This window comes from Corvus cornix, chromosome 3, assembly GCF_000738735.6.
Source record: "Corvus cornix cornix isolate S_Up_H32 chromosome 3, ASM73873v5, whole genome shotgun sequence".
NCBI classification, from domain to species: Eukaryota; Metazoa; Chordata; class Aves; order Passeriformes; family Corvidae; genus Corvus; species Corvus cornix.
Genome location: NC_047056.1, coordinates 65,863,821 through 65,883,873, shown reverse-complemented (window position 1 = coordinate 65,883,873; position 20,053 = coordinate 65,863,821). Strand labels below are relative to the sequence as shown.

General features: G+C 36.6%; 1 protein-coding gene across 2 annotated transcripts in view; it reads left to right on the top strand.

The window, feature by feature from the left end:
* The window catches only part of RFX6 (regulatory factor X6), a 34,497-nt gene that overhangs the window by 3,411 nt on the left and 11,033 nt on the right, over positions 1-20,053 (top strand). For both annotated transcript variants that reach the window (XM_039570053.1, XM_039570052.1), the window contains exons 4-12: positions 156-217; positions 6,901-6,978; positions 9,561-9,588; positions 13,076-13,183; positions 15,530-15,607; positions 15,701-15,814; positions 17,844-17,893; positions 18,318-18,477; positions 19,887-20,031. In XM_039570053.1, the coding sequence (XP_039425987.1) occupies positions 156-217; positions 6,901-6,978; positions 9,561-9,588; positions 13,076-13,183; positions 15,530-15,607; positions 15,701-15,814; positions 17,844-17,893; positions 18,318-18,477; positions 19,887-20,031 (823 nt within the window). The remainder of the gene's footprint in view (positions 1-155; positions 218-6,900; positions 6,979-9,560; positions 9,589-13,075; positions 13,184-15,529; positions 15,608-15,700; positions 15,815-17,843; positions 17,894-18,317; positions 18,478-19,886; positions 20,032-20,053) is intronic.

The window sequence follows — 20,053 nt, the reverse complement described above, 5'->3', positions numbered from 1 at the left end:
AAACAGGACCTAATCATTTATGTTGTGCCATAAGTATCAAAAAGGTTTTTTACTGAACTATCTTAGACCATGTATTTACACTACATTTTTTCTATAAACAGATTGCTACGAAATTTTACCGGTGTTAGAAATTAATGCAGTTATTTTCTCTTTAGACCATTCGCCAGAAGTTCCCTCTCCTTACCACAAGGCGGCTTGGAACAAGGGGCCATTCAAAGTAAGGCACAATTACGTGTGTATCTGCTTATAGAGCTAATTTTAGGAATGATGAGTATTTCCATGTCTCCTTAATATGTGCTAACTGTCTGGGGACTTTATTCAGATGATACTCTACAAGTGATAACTTTCATGTACATGATGAAGCTGATGCTCATATTCAAGAGCTTAAGTTTGAAAACATTGCTGCAGGAATAATTTCTAAAATTAAACCGATACAGCTTCTAAATCTTGTCATTGCATTTATAGACCCATGCATATGTTGCAAATATGTGTCAAAATATTAGATCTAAAAAGCATTTATAATACCTACATCTTTTTATAGCTGCCCATCTTTCTATAACTAGTGATTTTATTTCCCTTTTGCAAGCCTAACAACTTTCATTGTGTTCTCTACATAACAATATGGATTCACTTAAATACACCACCAAAAAAAGCATTGTTTTAAATTGGGAATAAGGTATACTTCTGCTCATTGTTGTAGGTATCTTAAAAAATTCTGAAAAGTACACAATTTATAGTGCAGTCATTTAATAAATAATGTATCCTATTGATTTGTATATTTGATCTGTGAAATATTAGGTTGTAGGAATAGATCATAGACAATTCTATATCACCTGGTGGTAAAATTTTTATTAGTTCTGGTTCTGGCCTTATGCTTTTGGCCATGAGTAATTTAATGTAAAACTGATAGGAAGAGTGGTAACACACATATTGCCTCACATCCATTTTGCTAATGAATAAGATCGAAAACCGGAATAATGATAGTAACAGAAGAAACTCAAACATTCTCTTTTTTTTGGAAAACTCTTAATTTTGAGCTACTTAGCCTTGAAAGACAAAGTCACTCCTGTCTTTCAGTAGTTTATAAGCAAAACTCAAAACAAAGGGAGACTGAAAAGGAAAAAAAAAACCTACAAGATTCGTTTTCCTAAGTGATACTAGAAATGTCTGAAAGATAAACTTTTACACTCATAGTTTTGGGAGGTTGTTAAGTGTTGTTATACTTGCTTTTCTTCCTGCCTTAGAAATACAAGAAATAGATAGTTGAATCCACCTTAGTTTTGCTGAAGAATGAATGTTTTTTGTGAATTTTAGGTTTTGTTGCAGAAAAAATGAAGTTGGGGAAGAATTTAAATTCCAAATTTTTGCCGAGACATTCTGTTTCTTAAGCATGTCTCAAGCATTTATTTTAAATAACCATTAATAAAAATAAAATCCAAAGGAAATATAGTCTTCATGGAATGTTATTCCTTTTTTTTTTTTTGGTTTCAACAGAGGATAGTTCTTCCATAGTGTCTATCACAGTCTTACAAATTTGTAATCCATTAATCTCTTTTAGGAGATAGTACTCAGTGTGTAATGTATAGAGGAAAACTGGAACTGAAGTTCATTTCTATTTTTGTAGGTGAGCTATAGATGCTGAGTAGAGGGTTTTTGAGGAGAGCAATTATTGGAAAGGTTATTTATTAGGGAAAAGAAGGAATCTTTGTATTGTCTGCTGTGATGAACTTAAGATGTGATTACAGGCATAAGATGATGTAGACATAGCTTTGCTGCTGGTGTTGTGTTTAAGATTTTAAGAGATCTGGCATTCACAATTTGTGCAGGAATATTTGACAACCTCCTAATTCATCAGTGCCTTGGTGAATTCCTAGTTGGGTTCATAACCCAACATATTTGGTGAACCACTTAGTTACAATGAACAAGATAATACAAGGGAGAAGTCTCCCACATGCTCATTATATATTTGTTCTGACATATCTAACAGATTCATAGATAGGATCCAATGAGGATCCAAACTTCCAAAACATATCATGTGTCTGCATGATTTAAGCACAGTAAGTCAACCTTTATTAAGCAAATGAATATGTTTCAAATATGTATATATCTACAAAATTAATTGTGTTGGAACATGTGTGACTATATTCCCCTTTTCTCAATGACATTAAACAATATTAATATAGAAATAACTCATGCCCAACATTTCTTTGGCAAGATTCTATATCCCTACTGACCTTGTTGGTATTATGTGCCATATTTTCATATGGATTAACTGTTCTTGAACAATTTCCTCAAAGGAATAAGGCATTAGCAGGTTTTATTTGAACATCTGGCACTTGTTTCTCCATATTTTTTCATCAGTTTTCCTCAGAGGCTTTTTCTCTGCAATTCTCATTTCTGCTAAGATTCATATACCTTGATCTTGCTGTGCTAAAAAGGACCTCACAAAAGGCATAGATGACAATATTTCCAGTTCAGAGACCAAATTTAGCAGCAAGTAGTCATAGAGAAGTGTCAGTATAAATCACAGAATCATGGAATCATAGAGGAATAGAATGATAGAATGGTTGGGGTTGGAAGAGACCTTAAAGATCATCTAGTTTCAACCCGTGTGCCACAGGCAGAGACATTTTCAACTAGGCCAGGTTGCTCAAAGCCCCATCCAGTCTGGCCTTGAACATTTCCAGGGATGGGACATCCACAGCTGCTCTGAGCCATCTGTGCCAGTGCCTCAACACCCCCACAGTAAAGAATTTTTTTCCTAGTATCTTATCTAAATCTACCCTTTCTCAGTTTAATGATCTCTGATAGTCTTTTCTTCTGTCTCTGGTGTTGCGGGCCCCTCAGAACTACAGACTCACTGAGGAGCAGTTGAATTTCTGATTTCACCAGGTAGCAGTTAGTCACACAAATGTCATTTACAGAACTGTTTCCATTAAATTAATAAGAAAGTTAAAGGACTGTAATTAGTTTCAGTAAATTACTAGTTACGCTTTTTTTATGTCAGCATGGACCTTAAACGTTACAGGCTGTTTCTGGGTTACTGGGACTACTAAGAGAGCTCTTACTAGCAATTAAATTATATTTTTTGAAGCATGATAGTGTAGTGACATTGTATTATTTTTATTGCTGCTATCATTATTACAATATAGTGCTAGTAGGAGCAGTATTAGTACTAACTATTCCTGACAGTGATGTTTTATATGGCAATATTGCCTAGGAGCTCGCATCACTGTCCAGGACTTTACTGAGTCAGATGCTGCAAAAGCGTGAAAAGGAAGAAGACAATTCTTCTCCAATGGAATAATTGTTCTTATATTGTAGAGAAAAGTTAACGCCCTGGGATAAAAGTGCCTTCCTGGACACTGCAAGCATGCACAGCAATCTATTGGTAGAGCCTGGCCATGATCAGAAGAAAGCAAAGAAAATAATTTCCTTTTTCCATCATCTTCAAGGTGACGGAAATTGTTTTTCTCCCACACTGATTCAAGCTCTTTCTAACATCCACATGAGCACAAATTGGATTTGAGGAAAAGCTCCTGCACTAACATATGGAATACAGTTGCTGTTCTAAGGTGTGTGATACACAAATGTTAGTTCCTCCTCTGTTCCCAAACAGCATCTGTCATCTCTAGTTCTGGGCAAAGGACAAACTTAAAACTGAGTCTAATGATTCCTAGAATTCAAGTCAGAATCTTTCTTTCTCTGTGTTTACATCCAACAACCCGTTTATACAAAAGTGTCAATACTAAAACTCCTGCAAACATTTGACCAAGAAGGTCCAACACATTGGACACAATTTTGTAAACAAAATACATTAATCTCTCATGCCCATGCTAATCACTCTACATAGCTGAAAGTAAGGGAAATTTTCTATATTACTGCGAGTGAAAGAAGATGCAGCACCAGAAATACTGCAAACTGCTCTCTTAGATTAGTATTTCATAAGCAACAGTTCTCTGTTCTGAATCCACCTTTTTGATTGGTAATGTTGAACATACTGTGGTCAGTACTAGAACTCAGGTGTAACTTTCACAGTACATGAACCACCTGAAGCAGCTATTTGGGAAAACATTCAAACTGCTCAGTCCATACACATGGAAGACTGTTTGAGCTCAAGTTACAATTTAATTTCTTTGTAGACTTTGATCAATGATGAATCTTAGCTTTTATCCATCATGTCTGAAAACTATTATCTTATTTATTAGGAGTGATTTAGTGGGTTAATAAAACTGATATGGCAGCTGGCCCTGTGATAAGAAGTTATTGCAAGTCCCTGAGCAGCTTAAGCCTGTCATTTCCTTATCAGCTATCATTTGTGTCAGTGTATGCTAAAATCAGAGCTACAAGTTGTGTAGGAACATATGTTACAAGAAACCACTGAAATTAAAAGAGAAAATTAGTTCAGCTTGTTTTATAAAATGTTTGTTTCAAAAATTGAGAGTAAATTCCTTGTAGTGACTGATTACCTTTTATTAATTGCACAATAGGAATAATAAATAGTAAAATACAAACATACTGTACATACACATAAAAATATGCATGTAAAGAGACACAAGGAAGGCATTTGAAGATGTAGGTTAAAGATGTTATCAATGTGTCTGGGATGGGTATACTACTTTCAAGAGGGAGCCTAAAATAAGCTATTCAACTAAGGACTTTGGCTAGTAAGAGAATAATAATCTTCATAAGTTATTACTCTATGGAATATACTAGACAGATCTTGAAAAGTAAGATTACATTATTTTTAATTGTTTCTGTGTCGTGAATGGAAAGCTGTATTTTTTAGCACTAAAAATTCAGCTATACATTACTGAAGAAAAACAGAATGATACCAGCTGTGCCTTTAATACACACAGAATATGTACTGAAAAATATCTATTGTCTACATAACAAGATGTCTCAGTGATAAATTCTGATATCTTGGGGCATTCCAGCAGGAGCAAGTATATTGTCTACCACTGGATCTAAATCATACAACAGTTCCTCTTCCTAGCCCAAATGTATGAATATTGAATTAGATGTTGAATAATCTAGATATTGAATCCTAACTTTGTAAAGAAATAATGCTTTTCCTTGCCTCTGGTCCACTCCAACCTTAGCAAGAGGGGATGCCAAATTTATGGTGAAAGTGTAAAAGTATTTTTCTTAGAATTTAAAAATCGCATGCGATTGAAGCTGGGAGATTTAAATTGTTGGAATGGGATGTGGGCAAGTGCTTGCTTACATGGCCAATGACAAATGTGCTGATAACATTGTTAAAGAAGCAGTCACAGCTCTATTATGTTTTACATCCTGTTCAGTGGACTCCCTTTGCAATGTAAAGACTAAGTAAATGCTGTTATTTCAAAGAATCCATACATGTATATTTTCAATACCTCTTGTATCACAGTAAGGAAAGAGGGGAGAAAATTTTGGCTTTCCTAGGGGTTGGCAAGTGCCACAGTGACCTAGCAGTGTTATGTAGACTCATCAGTTTCAGGAAAGCAGTAAAAGTGATGGTGCCACTTTCTGTCGCATTTCTTGGCTGTAAAATCCTGAAGGCACACAAAAGACTGTCCAGAAACAGAAAAACCATTTCAGCTGAGATTGTCAAAGCTACCTAGGCTAGGCAAATATATCATCCAAATGAACATTTTCTTAGGCATAATTTGTATCTAATGCCTTTAACCAGCTTTGTAAATATAAAGCACGTGAGGGTTTTGTTCTTACCTGTGACAGTTCCATACAAGAATAAACAAAATATTGTGATTTTTTTTTTTAATGGTCATTACCAGGATCAGCAGAGATGAGATGAGATTAACACTTTTGTTGATGTGTTCTATGAACTATTTGCTGGGGCTTTGTGTCTCAAGAATGCGTTTCTTCAAGCTTTTGGGGAGTATCAGTGAAATCAATACAGTGTGTTGCAAAGTGCTACTTTGAAGCAGCTCAGTTAAACCAGCTGCCATGGTATTTTCAAACTAATTTTAGTAAAAAACAGATTAACCTTCATATTCTATCCATAACAGTCTTAGACAAATTTTATTTAACACAATCAGTTTTTAAATCTGTTGAGTGGAATTTTTAAGACAGGGCCTATTACCTTTGATAGATGAACTCAAGCAAACTTTGCTATGATCAGTAAGGAAAGAGCTGCTCCCAGCTTGCTCTCCTGCCCTTCTCTCAGAGGTCACTTATTTTGTAGCAAAATTAGTGGAAAGCAGTAAGTAGCTACTTCACAGCCAGTTTTCTTAGCACCAACCCATCCTCTTTAGCATCTTTGGTGTCTTTGGTTAAAGTGTTGGGTGTGAGCACTGCAAAGGCCAAGCAATCTTTCCTTTTTCAAGCTCTATTTGGGAGCAGTAATCTCCAGGAGAGCAACAGGGGAGACAAATGTGGATGAGATGTGTGTAAATGGCTTAATAATTTAGCATTAGTCAGCCTACAACCTGACAGAAGAATGAATGGATGACAAATTATCATTATTAGTCATAGGAGACAGAACACTAAGTTATAAGGTGCATTGGCAAGCTATTTTCAACTGAGAATGGCTCTGAGGGACTGTCTAAATGTAATAGTGGCTAGCAAGATAAAATGAATCTGGTGGATCAAACCCTTTCAAACAAATGAAGTAAAATGAAACAGAATGCATATTAGGGAAAAGAGATGTAATATGTTTCTGGATTTTCTTTTCCAGCTACATTCTTGTAAGAGAGAAAGTATTCTAAGTTTAACCCTTGAATTTTGGATCAAATCATGACAATACTCTTTTCTATGACACCAGATTTTGTTCCATGTCAGTGAAAGGAATAATTAGACACTGTATAGAAAAGTTTTCAGAAAGCATTTAAAATCAATTTGACAGCTTTTTTTACTTCACCTGTCACTCATAAACACTCTTCTTTTTTTTTTCCGCAGGTATCACTATTATGGAATTGGCATTAAAGAAAGCAGTGCATATTACCACTCTGTGTATTCTGGAAAGGGCTTAACCAGGTAAAATAACATAACTTTTGAGACTTTAACAGTGAAAGTCTAACTATAACCTTCCTTTGGGAAGGTATTTGTAAGACTCTAATTTTTGTTTCTACAAGAACTAGTATTGTTGCTTATCTCAGTGTTTTAAGAGGTTGATCTATATATTTTGCTAGTGTCTTCCAGTTTGACCTCATCACAGTCAGTGTAGAGCTGCATCAACTTTTAACAGCAGACCATTTGTTCAAGTTTGTATGAGGGAGCAAAATCCCGTTTCCAGAACACTTGGCTAATTTTGTTTGCTTGTGTGTCACCCTGTGAGTTTTTTCCCCAGGACAGCTTTCCATTATGAAACGTCTGGAGAATGGTGTGAAGCTGGCACCTGTGGGGCAGGAGGGAGCGGTCAGTGTAGATTAATATTTACAGGTCCTTTGACTGGCTAATATCAGTTTAAACCTAACCCAGGAAGCTCTAATTATATTTATTTAAGGGACAGCTAGCACGATCAATATGTTACGATAGCTGCCTGTTGGTTTGCCAAAGATTAATAGTTCGTAAAGCAAATGTCTCTGTTCACATATGGCTTGAATGACGGCTTTCATTGTCTGTGGCAGTATACCTGGATAAGTAGGACTCTGAGAAAAGAAAGGAATAAATGAGTTTATAATCACAGATAGAAAATTCGACTGGTGACAGATTTCGGTTATATCCAAAGAGACCTTTTCCAAACAATAGGACAAGCGTAAAAATTGAGGGTAATGCTGCCAATGATGCTTAAAAAGAGAGTTCTCTCCACAGCAATACTTAGGGTGTAATAGATTGGAATATTCTATTTCTTTGTCTGGTATTTATCCGGAGCTGTGGAGGTGTTGCTGGTACACAGTGTATTTTTCTTTCATAATACAGAACTACCTTGAACAAATTGTTCATTTTGTTGACTAAAAGACAGTTGTTTTCATTTAAGGGAATATAATAATTCTTACTCCTCAGCTTTATGTCAGGCAGTCACAGTGTAGCAACAAGCAATGAGTGCAAAGAAAGTGGAGGTTCTGCAAAGTTCCCTGCAGCTGGATTTCTGACAGCATACACTCATGTAAAGATGGCACAGATACTCTCTAAGATTTTCAGGGCTACTGACTAGATTCACTAATTAGGAACCTTTTGTCTGTGTTAGGACCTGTGCTGTCCTGTATGAGATGTTGAATTTTCAGGGTCTAGCAGTTCAATTGCCTCCCTAGCTGAATTAAAACAGAAGCTCAGATACTTACTTTGCACAGCCTGGCCTGTCATGGTGATTAGATTTTTCTGTGTGAAGAGAATGATGCAGTAGCCTGGGGTTAAGAATAAGCTTCTGGATAAGGAAAGAATCAGGAAGTGTAGGGATTCAAAAATGAATCTCCCAGTTCCTGGCTGCTGCTTATAGTGATCCATGGAATCTGTCCTTATGTCTCTTCTAGTAGGTGAGGCTCTGGAAGAGCAGTGCTAGCAGATGCTGCCTCACATTCTTGCTGTACATTCCGTGTACATTTTGCTGAACATGTGGAAATCCAGAGTCCAAAACAAATACATCTAGCCTTGAAGTTAATTAGATCCACGTTGTAATCAGCTGAGTGATGCCTTCATCTATCAACAGGCAAGGGAACTGGCTAGGTACCATATGCTGGGTTATCATGTGATGGGAGCTGTCAGGCACCTGTGCCAGGCCTGGGCAGGAGGAATTCCACAACTGCTCAGCCTCTGGACTTCTGAGAGCATCTCAGAGAGAAGGAAACAGCCAGAGAGCATCTCAACAGCAGGAAACCATGATATTGCCACTAATAATTATGAGACTTCATATTGCCCACAATATCTTATCAGTTGGCAGCTAGTGGTACAGGAAATAACAATAGTCAAACAACATTTATCATTATACTGATCCATTAGAATCGCTATTATTACACATTCTCTACTTTAGTAGTTACAATTTAAAATGTTCTTTCTGATTTCTGCACTGAAGGGTTGTCTAATAGTCCAATGGCTTCACTGGGTATCTCTCAATTGTACTCTTAATAGGACATTCACTGTACTGCAACACATTTTTGCCAGTTAAGGAATCTTTTATCTCAGAAATATATTTCATTGCATCAAACTAGTACTGTAGTGAAAAAGAATGGGAAATCACTATGATTTCTTAATTTTTCCTAGAAATGTAAGTTATATATATATATATACTTTTTCTACTCTGAATTTACTATGTCTATCAAAAACTGTATGTGTTTCCTTATAAAGATGTTATGGACTTGCACCTATGCTACCCTTTTGCTATTTGTGAAGTGGCAAAGATCCAACCAAAAACCTGAAACTGGATTTTATACTTTACTGTTTAGTCAGTGGTCTTAATCTTCATGTTTTATAAGACATCAGTAGGTTTTCTGTTATCCCCAGGTATCTGAAAATCAGTGGAAGAAGTTAAGAAAAAAACCCATTAAAACCCTATTAAAACCTGTAATTGCATTTGGAAAAATGTGATCATTTTTCTAATAGATCAGACATGTATATAGATATATAATCTCTACAAATGTTCTGCTTAGGAAAAAAATAATCAAGTGTGTTCACTTTCAAAGGTTCTCTGGAAGCAAGCTAAAGAATGAGGTAAGTGCTGTAGTCTGTTTCCTTTTACTTCTGTTACAATCCAAATATTATGTGACCTGTGGTTTCCTTCACATTAATTTCTTTGAAAATTGGAACATTATTTTTCATTATATGTTTGAGTGCATAACCTTTTTTAACAAAGCTGAGTATTTGCTCCTCTAAATATTCAAAGAAAAATAAGATTCAAAAACACCTTCTAGGGTTCCCATTGCAATCCAGTTACCCATCACCATATTTAAGGAAAGGATCAAGCTCTAGCTTTATTTTTTTTTACATGTTACTTTTGCAGGAGGGCTTTTTCAGAATCTCATTTGTCTGACTGGAAGTTGAAAAGAAATTTTTTTAAAATAAACTGAAATTGGTGCCTCCTAGTCAGGATTGCCTTTCTCTATTTTTTGCTCTTCATGACATTTTGTTGTGCTATGCCTTTTTGCTGCTTTTGCTTGCTGGATGGGACAAAAGCAGCTTTTAGTAACGTCTTATCAGCCTTATAGCCTTCCACTGTACTTGTTCTGATATCTTTAGAGTAAAATAAATCATAAAGTCTTGTAAATGATATATTTCCAATTCCTATTGGAAGTATCCCTTCTGATGAACCCTAGAACTGGATCTGGTTTTGTTGGTTTTTGCTCTCCAGCCCCCCACAAGTAGTCTACATTTTTACTACTGTATACTACAGTATAGTCATTGTCATTGTCATTCTGGTCATATTTATAGTAGAAAATTATGGTTTATTGTACATTAAGAATTAAGGGTTGCTCACAGTATTTTTATTTGACACTGAGTTCAGCTAGCATGGAGTATCTTGCATCCGTATTACTAAACTCCTGAACCTGCAAAAGGACAACACAGGGACATCTCTGCCACATTGCCATGAAGAAATGTCCCTAATGTGCAGTACCTGTTGAAATATGACTAGAAGGTGTTTGGGATACTGCTAATTGGCATGGGCCAAAAGAATGCCAGGGGCTGTTCTGAGTAATACTGTTCCAGTATTGCCTGGGAATGTTTCCTGACACCATTTAATTTACTAGACTAAATATACCTTCTGCGATCAACTGATACACAGGAAGCCTTTCACCTTTTTCATTTCCAGATAAGCGACTCCTAGCTGATAGCAGGCATTTTTATTGGTCCCTGAGAGTGTAGCTTTGCTCTATTGATTTTCATCCCCCTTATTACCATTATCTCAAAGCCGTCCACGTCTTTCTACATGACCTCTTGGTCTTCCTCTGTTGGTGAGTTCATTAGCTCATGTCAACCAGTTTAATCTATTCAGCCCCAAGTCTGATCTTCAGGAATCTTCACTTCAATCCCTTTTCAACCCAGTAGTTTCCCTGTCAACACAGCTTGTTAGCATTTCAGCTGGAGTCAGTTTCTTAAACATTTTTACATTCTTTTACTAATCCCCACTCTCACCAGCATAACTGATCATTTCCCATGGTGACACCATGTCAAGTATTTTAGTGAGGTTCAGATAGATTACATCTGCTGCATTTTTCCTGTTCAGATAATCAGCTATCTTATCAAAAAAAGATAGTGCTATGCCATGGGATATCCCCAGCATTACTCATGAGCACTACTGTGGCATTCATTTGTTCAGAGTTTTGGGATTGAATATATCTGGTTCCTTTGGCATAAATGGAGGTATATTTTCTTCTATCTCTGATGTGGCATTCCCAGTCTGCCTTGGAATTGACAATTCCACAAATCTGTCTTGTTTCTGCCCCAAAGTTCCTTTGTCCTCCCAGAAAAAAATGTTCACAGATAAGTCAATGGAAATAAATGAGAAAGGGCACATCCTTGTGAGTTCTTTATTGTCTAGCTCTGTATTGTCTGAAATTATTCAGACAGGTTTTAAGAGAAAAAAAATACTTTCATGGTCAAAACTGAATTAGAATAATCTCATTGTACTGAAAATTTGGCATTATATTTTCATTAGTGTGAATGAGTGATAGATACATCTTTTTTCATTTGCTTGAAAGTACATGTAATCAGGTATTCCAAAAAGATTTACAATGATTGCATAAGGTGTAATTCTCAGTAGGAACATAAAGACATTGAAAAGATGTTAAAGCACTGATTGTCTAAATATACTGAGTAAATGGCATTTGAATGAACACTTATTGAGTGCCAGGGACACTGTTTACTTCTGGTATGTTTTATCACATTTTCTAGTATTCTCTCTGTAGGGGGAGATATCAGCAAATTCTTTTATCTAAACCAGTTAGTGCACCATTAGAGTCTGCATGGTTAATTAGGCAGATAATATTACTGTCATTATCTTAATGTTAAATGGCCATTAGAAACAGATGGCATTAAATAGAAAGGGCAAGTGGCAGCAGGTTAAAATATTAAGCCTAGAACTGAGGCACAGTCATATAAGTCCATTAGCAAGGTAAAAACATTGCAGATTATCTTCTCTTAAACCTCCCACCACCATCACTGCCTTCTTTTAAATGAACAAATCCCTTTTAATCAGAGCTTTTAATATATTTCATGGGTAATTGCATAATAAAATCATTAAGATTACTCCTGTTTAAAAAAAATACCCTCCTTGTATTGATAGGCCATTATAACACTACGAAAGTATTTACATGAAGAAGTACTAATGTTTCTAAATTTCTACAATTTCTTTTACTTAGAGCTTTATACGTGTTTGAATAGTAGATAGCACTGGCAAAATTAGTTTACATGATGTTTGCTTTTGGTGTTTTGCTGTCTGTTTTGTCAGACATATCCCCTTATAAAAATAAGGCTATATGTTGAATAAGTCTGTTACAGCTGTGGTTTTCTGAAATCAGTATTTGAGAGAATTTCACTTGAAGCTGGTGTCCAAGTAATGAGTCAACATTTACAGAAAAATAGTCTCATTTGCACACTTTTACACTGTAAGTTGCACTATATACCTACCATTCCCACTTCAGTGAAATCTACCTGTAGGCAAAGGGGTAGGAAGAGGTCACTTCAAGTTCCATTCAAATGCCTTGTGCATGATCATAAATTTCTTCCCTTAGTACAGAGGGAACCTGCACAGAGGTAACAGATTTTCCACAGAAGGCCAGCTCGTGGCTCTGCACACTGACTTGACATAAGGACTGGTTAGGCTAAAATAGAATGAAGGGTTTCAGCCAAATGGTCTTAAGGTTTGAGTGCAATCCTATGAGAATAAGTACAGTTCAGCCAGTAAGGACAGAACCGTAACACAGATTGTATTTCTTGAGGATGAGGGTTTCACCTTAATTGTATCATTTGAGACCTTAAGAGTGTTTGGTGGAGTTTAGATCTAGACACATACTCAATAACCTTCTTGAGCTGGTGTCCAGATCTGGATAAGCATCAATATTTTTGAAGGATTATCTGAATGCAAGTATTCTGGAGCATTGAGAGGCTCATGAGATAAAATACAAGTTTAGCATGAATTGTTGGTTTCAGATGTAACAACATTAGCTATTTCAATGTTCCTGTTTTTTCCCTTCCCTTTCAGGGTGGTTTTACTCGTAAATATTCTCTGAGTTCCAAAACTGGAACACTCCTCCCAGAGTTTCCAAGTGCTCAACACCTTTTGCTTCAAGGGTGCATTTCTAAAGACAAGGTAAAATGTGAACTCCTCTTCTGTCTTAAGAGATCAAAAATTTGCCATAGAATGTTTCTTCATATCTTAGCCTTTGAGGTATTGACATGAAAGAGCCAGAAATGTCCATAATCAAACAGAGGTGACTGATTTATAGAGGGGGCAAACCTTTACTAACACCGATTAACTGGCTTTCCAATGGAAAGGTGGTTGAATTATTTACCTATTAACTGACCCAGTATTTTACAAACTGATGGTATGTAAGACGGGGAGAGCAAAACAAACAAATAACTGAGAGTTGTGTTCTTTACAAATGCCTTTGTATTTAAGGTAAATTTTGTTCTGATTAGAACAGAACAAATAATGCACAACAAATAGTTGGATGAATTTTATTCTCCTTCATTAATTGTTTGAAAAGAAACTGTAAATTTGAACATGTTTGGGGTTTTTTTAAATTACTTAAATCATTCCTCAAATCAATACTTGGTATTGCTTATCCTAAGGATAGCTCTTCAGTTGGAAGTATCTCTCTCATGTTTTATGTCCTTGTCTCTTTGCTTATGTGTTACGTCTGTGTTGTTTCTGGTCATATTACAGGCTGCTACATCCCTGCACTGTGCTAGAAATCCTTTGACAGACATTTTGAACTTTTCAATTTAACCTCCAGTGCAGGTGGTGATGGTGACTGGTTTGAGACACATTGCTTTGAAACTTTCTATGACCCCCTCCTCCTAAGCTTGTTCTGAGAAAGTAGTGAAGCCTAGGATTCCCGTAGGGAGAAACTAAACAAAAGGAGCCATTTTAGCTGTAAATCTTAGCTGGAAATCTTACCATTTGTAAAGAAAGCCCAAGAACTGGTATACTCAGCAGTGTGCACCACCTGCTGCTATAGTCTCCATCAGTGAAGTGACATCTCTCATATAGACAGCATTCTCATTAAATTTAAATCTGACAAATGTTTGAGGTTCCTTGAATATCCAACACAGCAGTATAAACTGATTTATACTGCTCCAACAATGGAGAAAAACCTGCAATTCATTCTGTCTTCATTTTTGGGGCAACAGCATTGTGCATGACCGTCTGGGGACAGACTTACTGAGTTATGAGGAGACTGTGGGAAAGATGAATTTCTGTGTGTCTCCTGCATTCTCTTTCCTTGCTGCTCTTTGCTCATTTCTTGTTCTTTTATTTCCTGTTTTCTTTTCATACTGCCTTTTCCATCCTTCAGCTTATCTAACTAAAGGTTATTGAACCTAAGATATTTAGGTACTCTGTTGAAGACAGCCCATACGTGAAGTTTGACTCCTGCATTAAACTCCTAAGGAATTGCTTGCAATTCAAATCTCTGGAGAGTCCATAAATCAGCAGTCTGCACTAAAATAGATGGGTAATTCCTGCATTTAATGTTTCTGGACAGAACTTACCCAAACTTTAAACTTCCATCGACTCCTTTCAAAAACAGTTCTTTAAAGTGTTCTTGAGTCTCACACTGTGCTAGTACTTCTCAAAGATATGTAGTTAGAAAAGCAGCTCTGAGAGTCAGAAAGGTCCGTTTTCAAAGAAATCTGCATCCTGAACCTACTGCAATAAGATGGCACCAGTTTCAATCAAAATCTGAGACTGGTTTGCTGGAGAAGTTCACAAGCTGTCGCAAACCTGTGATTCAGGACCATGAGAATGGTTTTGCTAGCACTTTTCCTTCCTTAAAATAGTTTGCATATTTCTTGTCTTATAATTTGCTACAATTTTTAAAACTTACTACTTACTTTCTTTTTTTCTTTTTTTTTTAAATAAGGGAACACTCCACTCAGATAAAGTAGCCTGATGACATGAAAGGGAGTTCTGCTTTCTGAAGTTCAGTTCATGTGAGGCAGTGATTAAACTTTGACCAAATGACTGGCAGCTATTTTCTCATTTGTCCAACTAGATGATGTTTCAGAACACTCATAGACGCCTATAGTAGCCTAATGATTAACTTGCACTGCTCTTTGGGATTAATCTTAGCTTCAGAGAGGCGAATTTACCATCTGACTGACTAATCTAGCTATTGCCTTACTCTATTATCCACATTTTCACAGTGTATACAGGTTCAGATGCTACATTTCTGACAACAGCATCAGTGCTTGACTTAAATAATGACTTAAATAATGCTTGAATAATAATGACGTAAAGCTGTTGCTAAAACTAGCGATGAGTGACATCCTCATCACTTCTGGATATACAGGCTGCCTATTTGTAAATATGCATTGCAATACAGTTTATATTATGTGTTTACATACTAGCTGCAGAAAGCAGAAACTTATATCACCATAGCAGTAAAGGAAGGAGTCAAGAAACTCTATTTAATATTTCTTTCTTCCAAAACAGGTAGATACTCTTATCATGATGTACAAAACACACTGTCAGTGTGTCCTTGACAATGCAATTAATGGGAACTTTGAAGAGGTAAGGTTGTTTGAGCATGCACTCTGGGTACATATGCAGGGGAAGCCAAGACAGCATGATTTATGTCTATGAATCTGGTTCCTATTCCTTTAGATCCAGCATTTCCTATTACATTTTTGGCAAGGAATGCCTGACCATCTTCTTCCCCTGCTTGAAAATCCCATTATCATTGACATTTTCTGTGTCTGTGACTCAATACTGTATAAGGTAAGTTAAGCATTTAACTACATGAATAATTTTGCCTGCAGTACAGCTTTTGTATCTGTAAAAAGATAGAGTGACAGGATGCCATGACTGCTTTCTGCTGTAAATCACCAAGGAAATCATTGAAATCAAGAAATAAAATGGGTGCCTATAAGAGCTGAACTCCAGTCTCAGCTCTGCTGAACACCTGACCACAGCCAGCACACTAACAGTGAGACCCCAACCTACTTGCTTGAATGTAGCTAAAAGAAATGCTCATGTGCTCATTGACAAGGCTGACTAAGGTAATCCTGGATGAAAACTGAAGCCTTTTTTTCACTGAAAAGATTACTGCAATTTCTGCCAGGGAAGAGAGTCTGTGGCACATCGGTAAGGTGATTCCACATGCCAGTCTTCTACTCACAGGTTATGTCAGGCCATGGTTTCATGTTACCAAGCTGGAACAATCCTGGGTTAAGATATTCTTGCTTCTCCTGCCTGCTGCCTTTCATTTCTGTTCCTGTGCTGCTAGAGGTACCAGGAAAACTGCTGCACTCTAAACTGCTCTGGGTTTAAAAAAAATTTAAGCAATACTTGTTTTGCAGAGCTTTTGTACCATATGAGTTCTTTGGTCTAGCTCATGGCATGATGACATAAATAGTTGAAACAAAGTGACCCTTAGGAGTGTTGCAAGGTCAGGAATAAGTTATAGAGCATTGGGGAAAAAAAAATAATGCCACCACAGTTTCCTGAGTTTTTCACTTGGAAAGTCAGATAAGATGATTATTTAGTAGATGCAAAGTACTTAAAGTTCCTCTGATAGGATGTGCCATAGAAATAGAAAAGGATTGTCATATAGATGTCTCTCTAACAGATTTCACATCACATATTGATGAGAAGAAATAACTATTGGCTTAACAGTAAACACCAACCAATCAAAGCAAAAGACTTGAGGCTTTTTAGCTCTGATGCCTTATTGTAATCTGTTATTCTTTACTGTACAAAAATATGGGGGGAAAATCCAGAGAAGATGAAAATGTTTTTTTCTTAGAAGCATATAAAGCTGTAAAGTAAGAAATGTTTTAGTTAGCATAGCAAAGCAAAGGTAATTAGCATCAAGAATCATAATTACTACCCAGGAGATGGGTCATTAAGCCTCATTTACTTGTAGAGGTTATAATGTACCTTGAGTTTATGAGGTTTTTCCTGTTCTAAATGTGCTGTCTCAATAGATTTAATATTAACTTTATTTATGATAGATTTAATGTGACAGAAGAAGAAATACTAGAGGAGCTATAAATTATAAATTGAATAAGACTGAATTTCTCAAAAGTTCATAAATTTACTATTGTGCTTCTTCTTTGTCTCTCACTATTTCTTACCTATAATCATTTTAGATATTCCTGAGATCACAGCTGACAGAAGGAAGAAGGAATTACATTGGATTGTTATCAAACTATTTACATTAAAAGTGAAAGATTTCTGGAATATAGTCTAACAACTTTGTCCTCCACAATAACATTCCCTAGGGAGCATGCCAGATGGCACAGTTTTTTGCCAAAACTGTTCCACGCCACAGTTAGCTACAGGGAACTCTCTGGCTAAACTCTGAATACCTGCAGTGCCGTGTCCAGTTTGGCAGGAAGAAGAGTCAACAGCACTCAAGGACATGGGAGATGCTTGAATATCTGCTTTACAGAGACTTGGTGGTGCTAGAAAAGACAAAGTGCTTATCCATCTCGCTTCTACTGATTTCCCTAATCTAAGACATGGGGGATAGCATGTCTTGTTTGGTTTTTTTCTCAATTTACTGGTATGAAGTTATACATTAAGAATGGGTGCTATCTAAGTATATGAATATCTCATCTGTTCCTATCTAATAGTGATTGGAAAAATCCAGGCATATAAATAGCTGGACAGTAGGTTGAATGGCTTTATTCTGTGTAAATTTTCTGTACTTATCACTTTGCGATCTAAGTAGACAAGACAGACATGAATGAATGAATAAATGGCCAGTGGAAGCATGATGTCATTTTCTGTTAACTTTTTGAAGGTTCTTACAGATGTACTCATCCCTGCAACAATGCAAGAAATGCCAGAAAGGTAGGTATTTGACGTTAATCTTGGTGTGTTCCGATTTTTAGACATATTCCAGATAAATACCAGTAATTCTATATTCTAGAGAAATTTCCTTACAGCATTTATGCTCATTTTTAGAACAGTAGAGTATGTATGGCAAAATAGTTGTCAGCTCTGAGGGCAGCTTATAGAACAGCCTTAAAATATTAGATAGCATTTTAATGTCCCAATTGGCTTACAGTTTTTTCCCAGAGGAGGTACATATCAATATGCGGTCAATATATAGATCAATGATTGGTCATCTCCTGTTTCTTCTGGTAACACCTGAGGAGTAATTTCCAGATATCTTCAGAAGTCTGTTAGCCATAGATTGAAACCCAGTTATTTAAACTAATGCCAGACAATTTTTATTGGTGATTCTCTAAATCACTTTTTGTTTCCCTTACAGTTTACTGGCAGATATAAGAAGCTTTGCAAAAAACTGGGAGCAGTGGGTTGCTTCCTCTTTGGAAAATCTACCGGAAAGCCTGATAGATAAGAAATTGCCTATTGCACGAAGATTTGTTTCCTCCCTGAAACGACAGACGTCATTCCTACACCTAGCACAGGTAAACAGAGTAAGATGATACATTCAAAATTTTGTCAGTTGTATTCAGTGTACCTTTCTGTCTATGAAATACAATGGATTATTTTTTCAAGGTTGACCTTTGTCCATGAAAGACTTATATCTTGTTGTTTTAACTGTGAAATTAGAAAGTGACCATAGATAGATCTGATTAGGACTTCAAACTTTTGTACCAGAAAAGAGAGCAAAGGCCATGGTTATAATGAACTGCCATCACAGGAACTTTTTTCAATGAAATGATGAAGTGGAATATATGTGTATTTTGTTTAGTACCAAATTGGAAAGTATCAGATGATCCTTCTTGCCTAGCAAAGATTCGCTGCTTTGTCCATGATGTTCTATTTCTTTTTTGAGTTTTGAGTGAAAAGAAAAAACGGGAGTGACAGGTAGTTGGAGACTCCGAGGCTGTGCTGTCAGGATACAGGTATCTGCAATTAGGAGTCACCTCCATGTGATGGTTTTATACAAAAGGATAAAATGCCTTTCGTGGAACTTCCTTCCACGCTAGCATCTTGGGTTTTGAGGTGGTAGTCCTCATGAATAACTGTAGACACAGCACCTATTCATCTTGACTTGGTTTTCTCTTTCATAAATATTAATACAAAAGCAGCATATGCATGAAATTGTGAAGATAATCTGATAGGAAGGCACATTAGAAGAGCATCAGGAGTCTAATGAAAGGGAAACATTCTCTCATCTGATCTGTGATAAACCCAGCCATGACAATAAAATTAAACATAATAAGATTCTTCTCTGAGGAGTTTTTTGGGTGATCCCCGGCTGTGGGCCTGTACTGGTTTTGGCTGGGATAGAGTTAGTTTTGTTCCTCATATTATGGGTCTATATTTTGGATTCGTACTGGAAACTATTGATAATTCAGGTCTATTTTAGTTACTGCTGAGCAGTGTTTACACACAGCTAAAGTCTTTTCTGCTTCCCATACGTGCCAGCAAATAGGTTGGAGGTGCATGAAAATTTGGCAGGGGGCATATCTGGGACAGCTGGCCCCAACTGATCACAGGAATATTCCATACCACAGATCAGCAATAAAACTGGGGACCACTGCTCAGGGCCTTGGTCAGTTGGGCATTGGTCAGTTGGTGGTGAGCAATTGTTTTCATCAGCCTCACTGGTCTTTGTTGGACTGTATTTTTCTCTGTTGTTTTTGGGGTTTCTTTTAAACTTTTAAATTATTATTGTTATTATTTTTATTACTTCTTTTAAAAATTTATTAAACTGGTTTTAACTCAAGCAACAAGCTTTCTTACTTTTATTCTTTTAATTCTCTCCCCCATCCCATGGCAGGGTAGGGAGTGGCTGTGTGGTGCTTAGCTGCCAGCTGGGGCTAAACCACAACAGGGTCTCAGCATTTTATCTTGCTTTCTCTGGCAGATTGCTCGGCCAGCTCTTTTTGATCAGCATGTGGTGAATTCCATGGTGTCGGATATTGAAAAAGTTGATTTGAATAGTATTGGCTCTCAGGCCCTCCTTGCAGCTTCAGGGAGCACAGACTCTGATGGGGAAGTCTACAGTGAATGTAAGTCCATGGTGACATATTT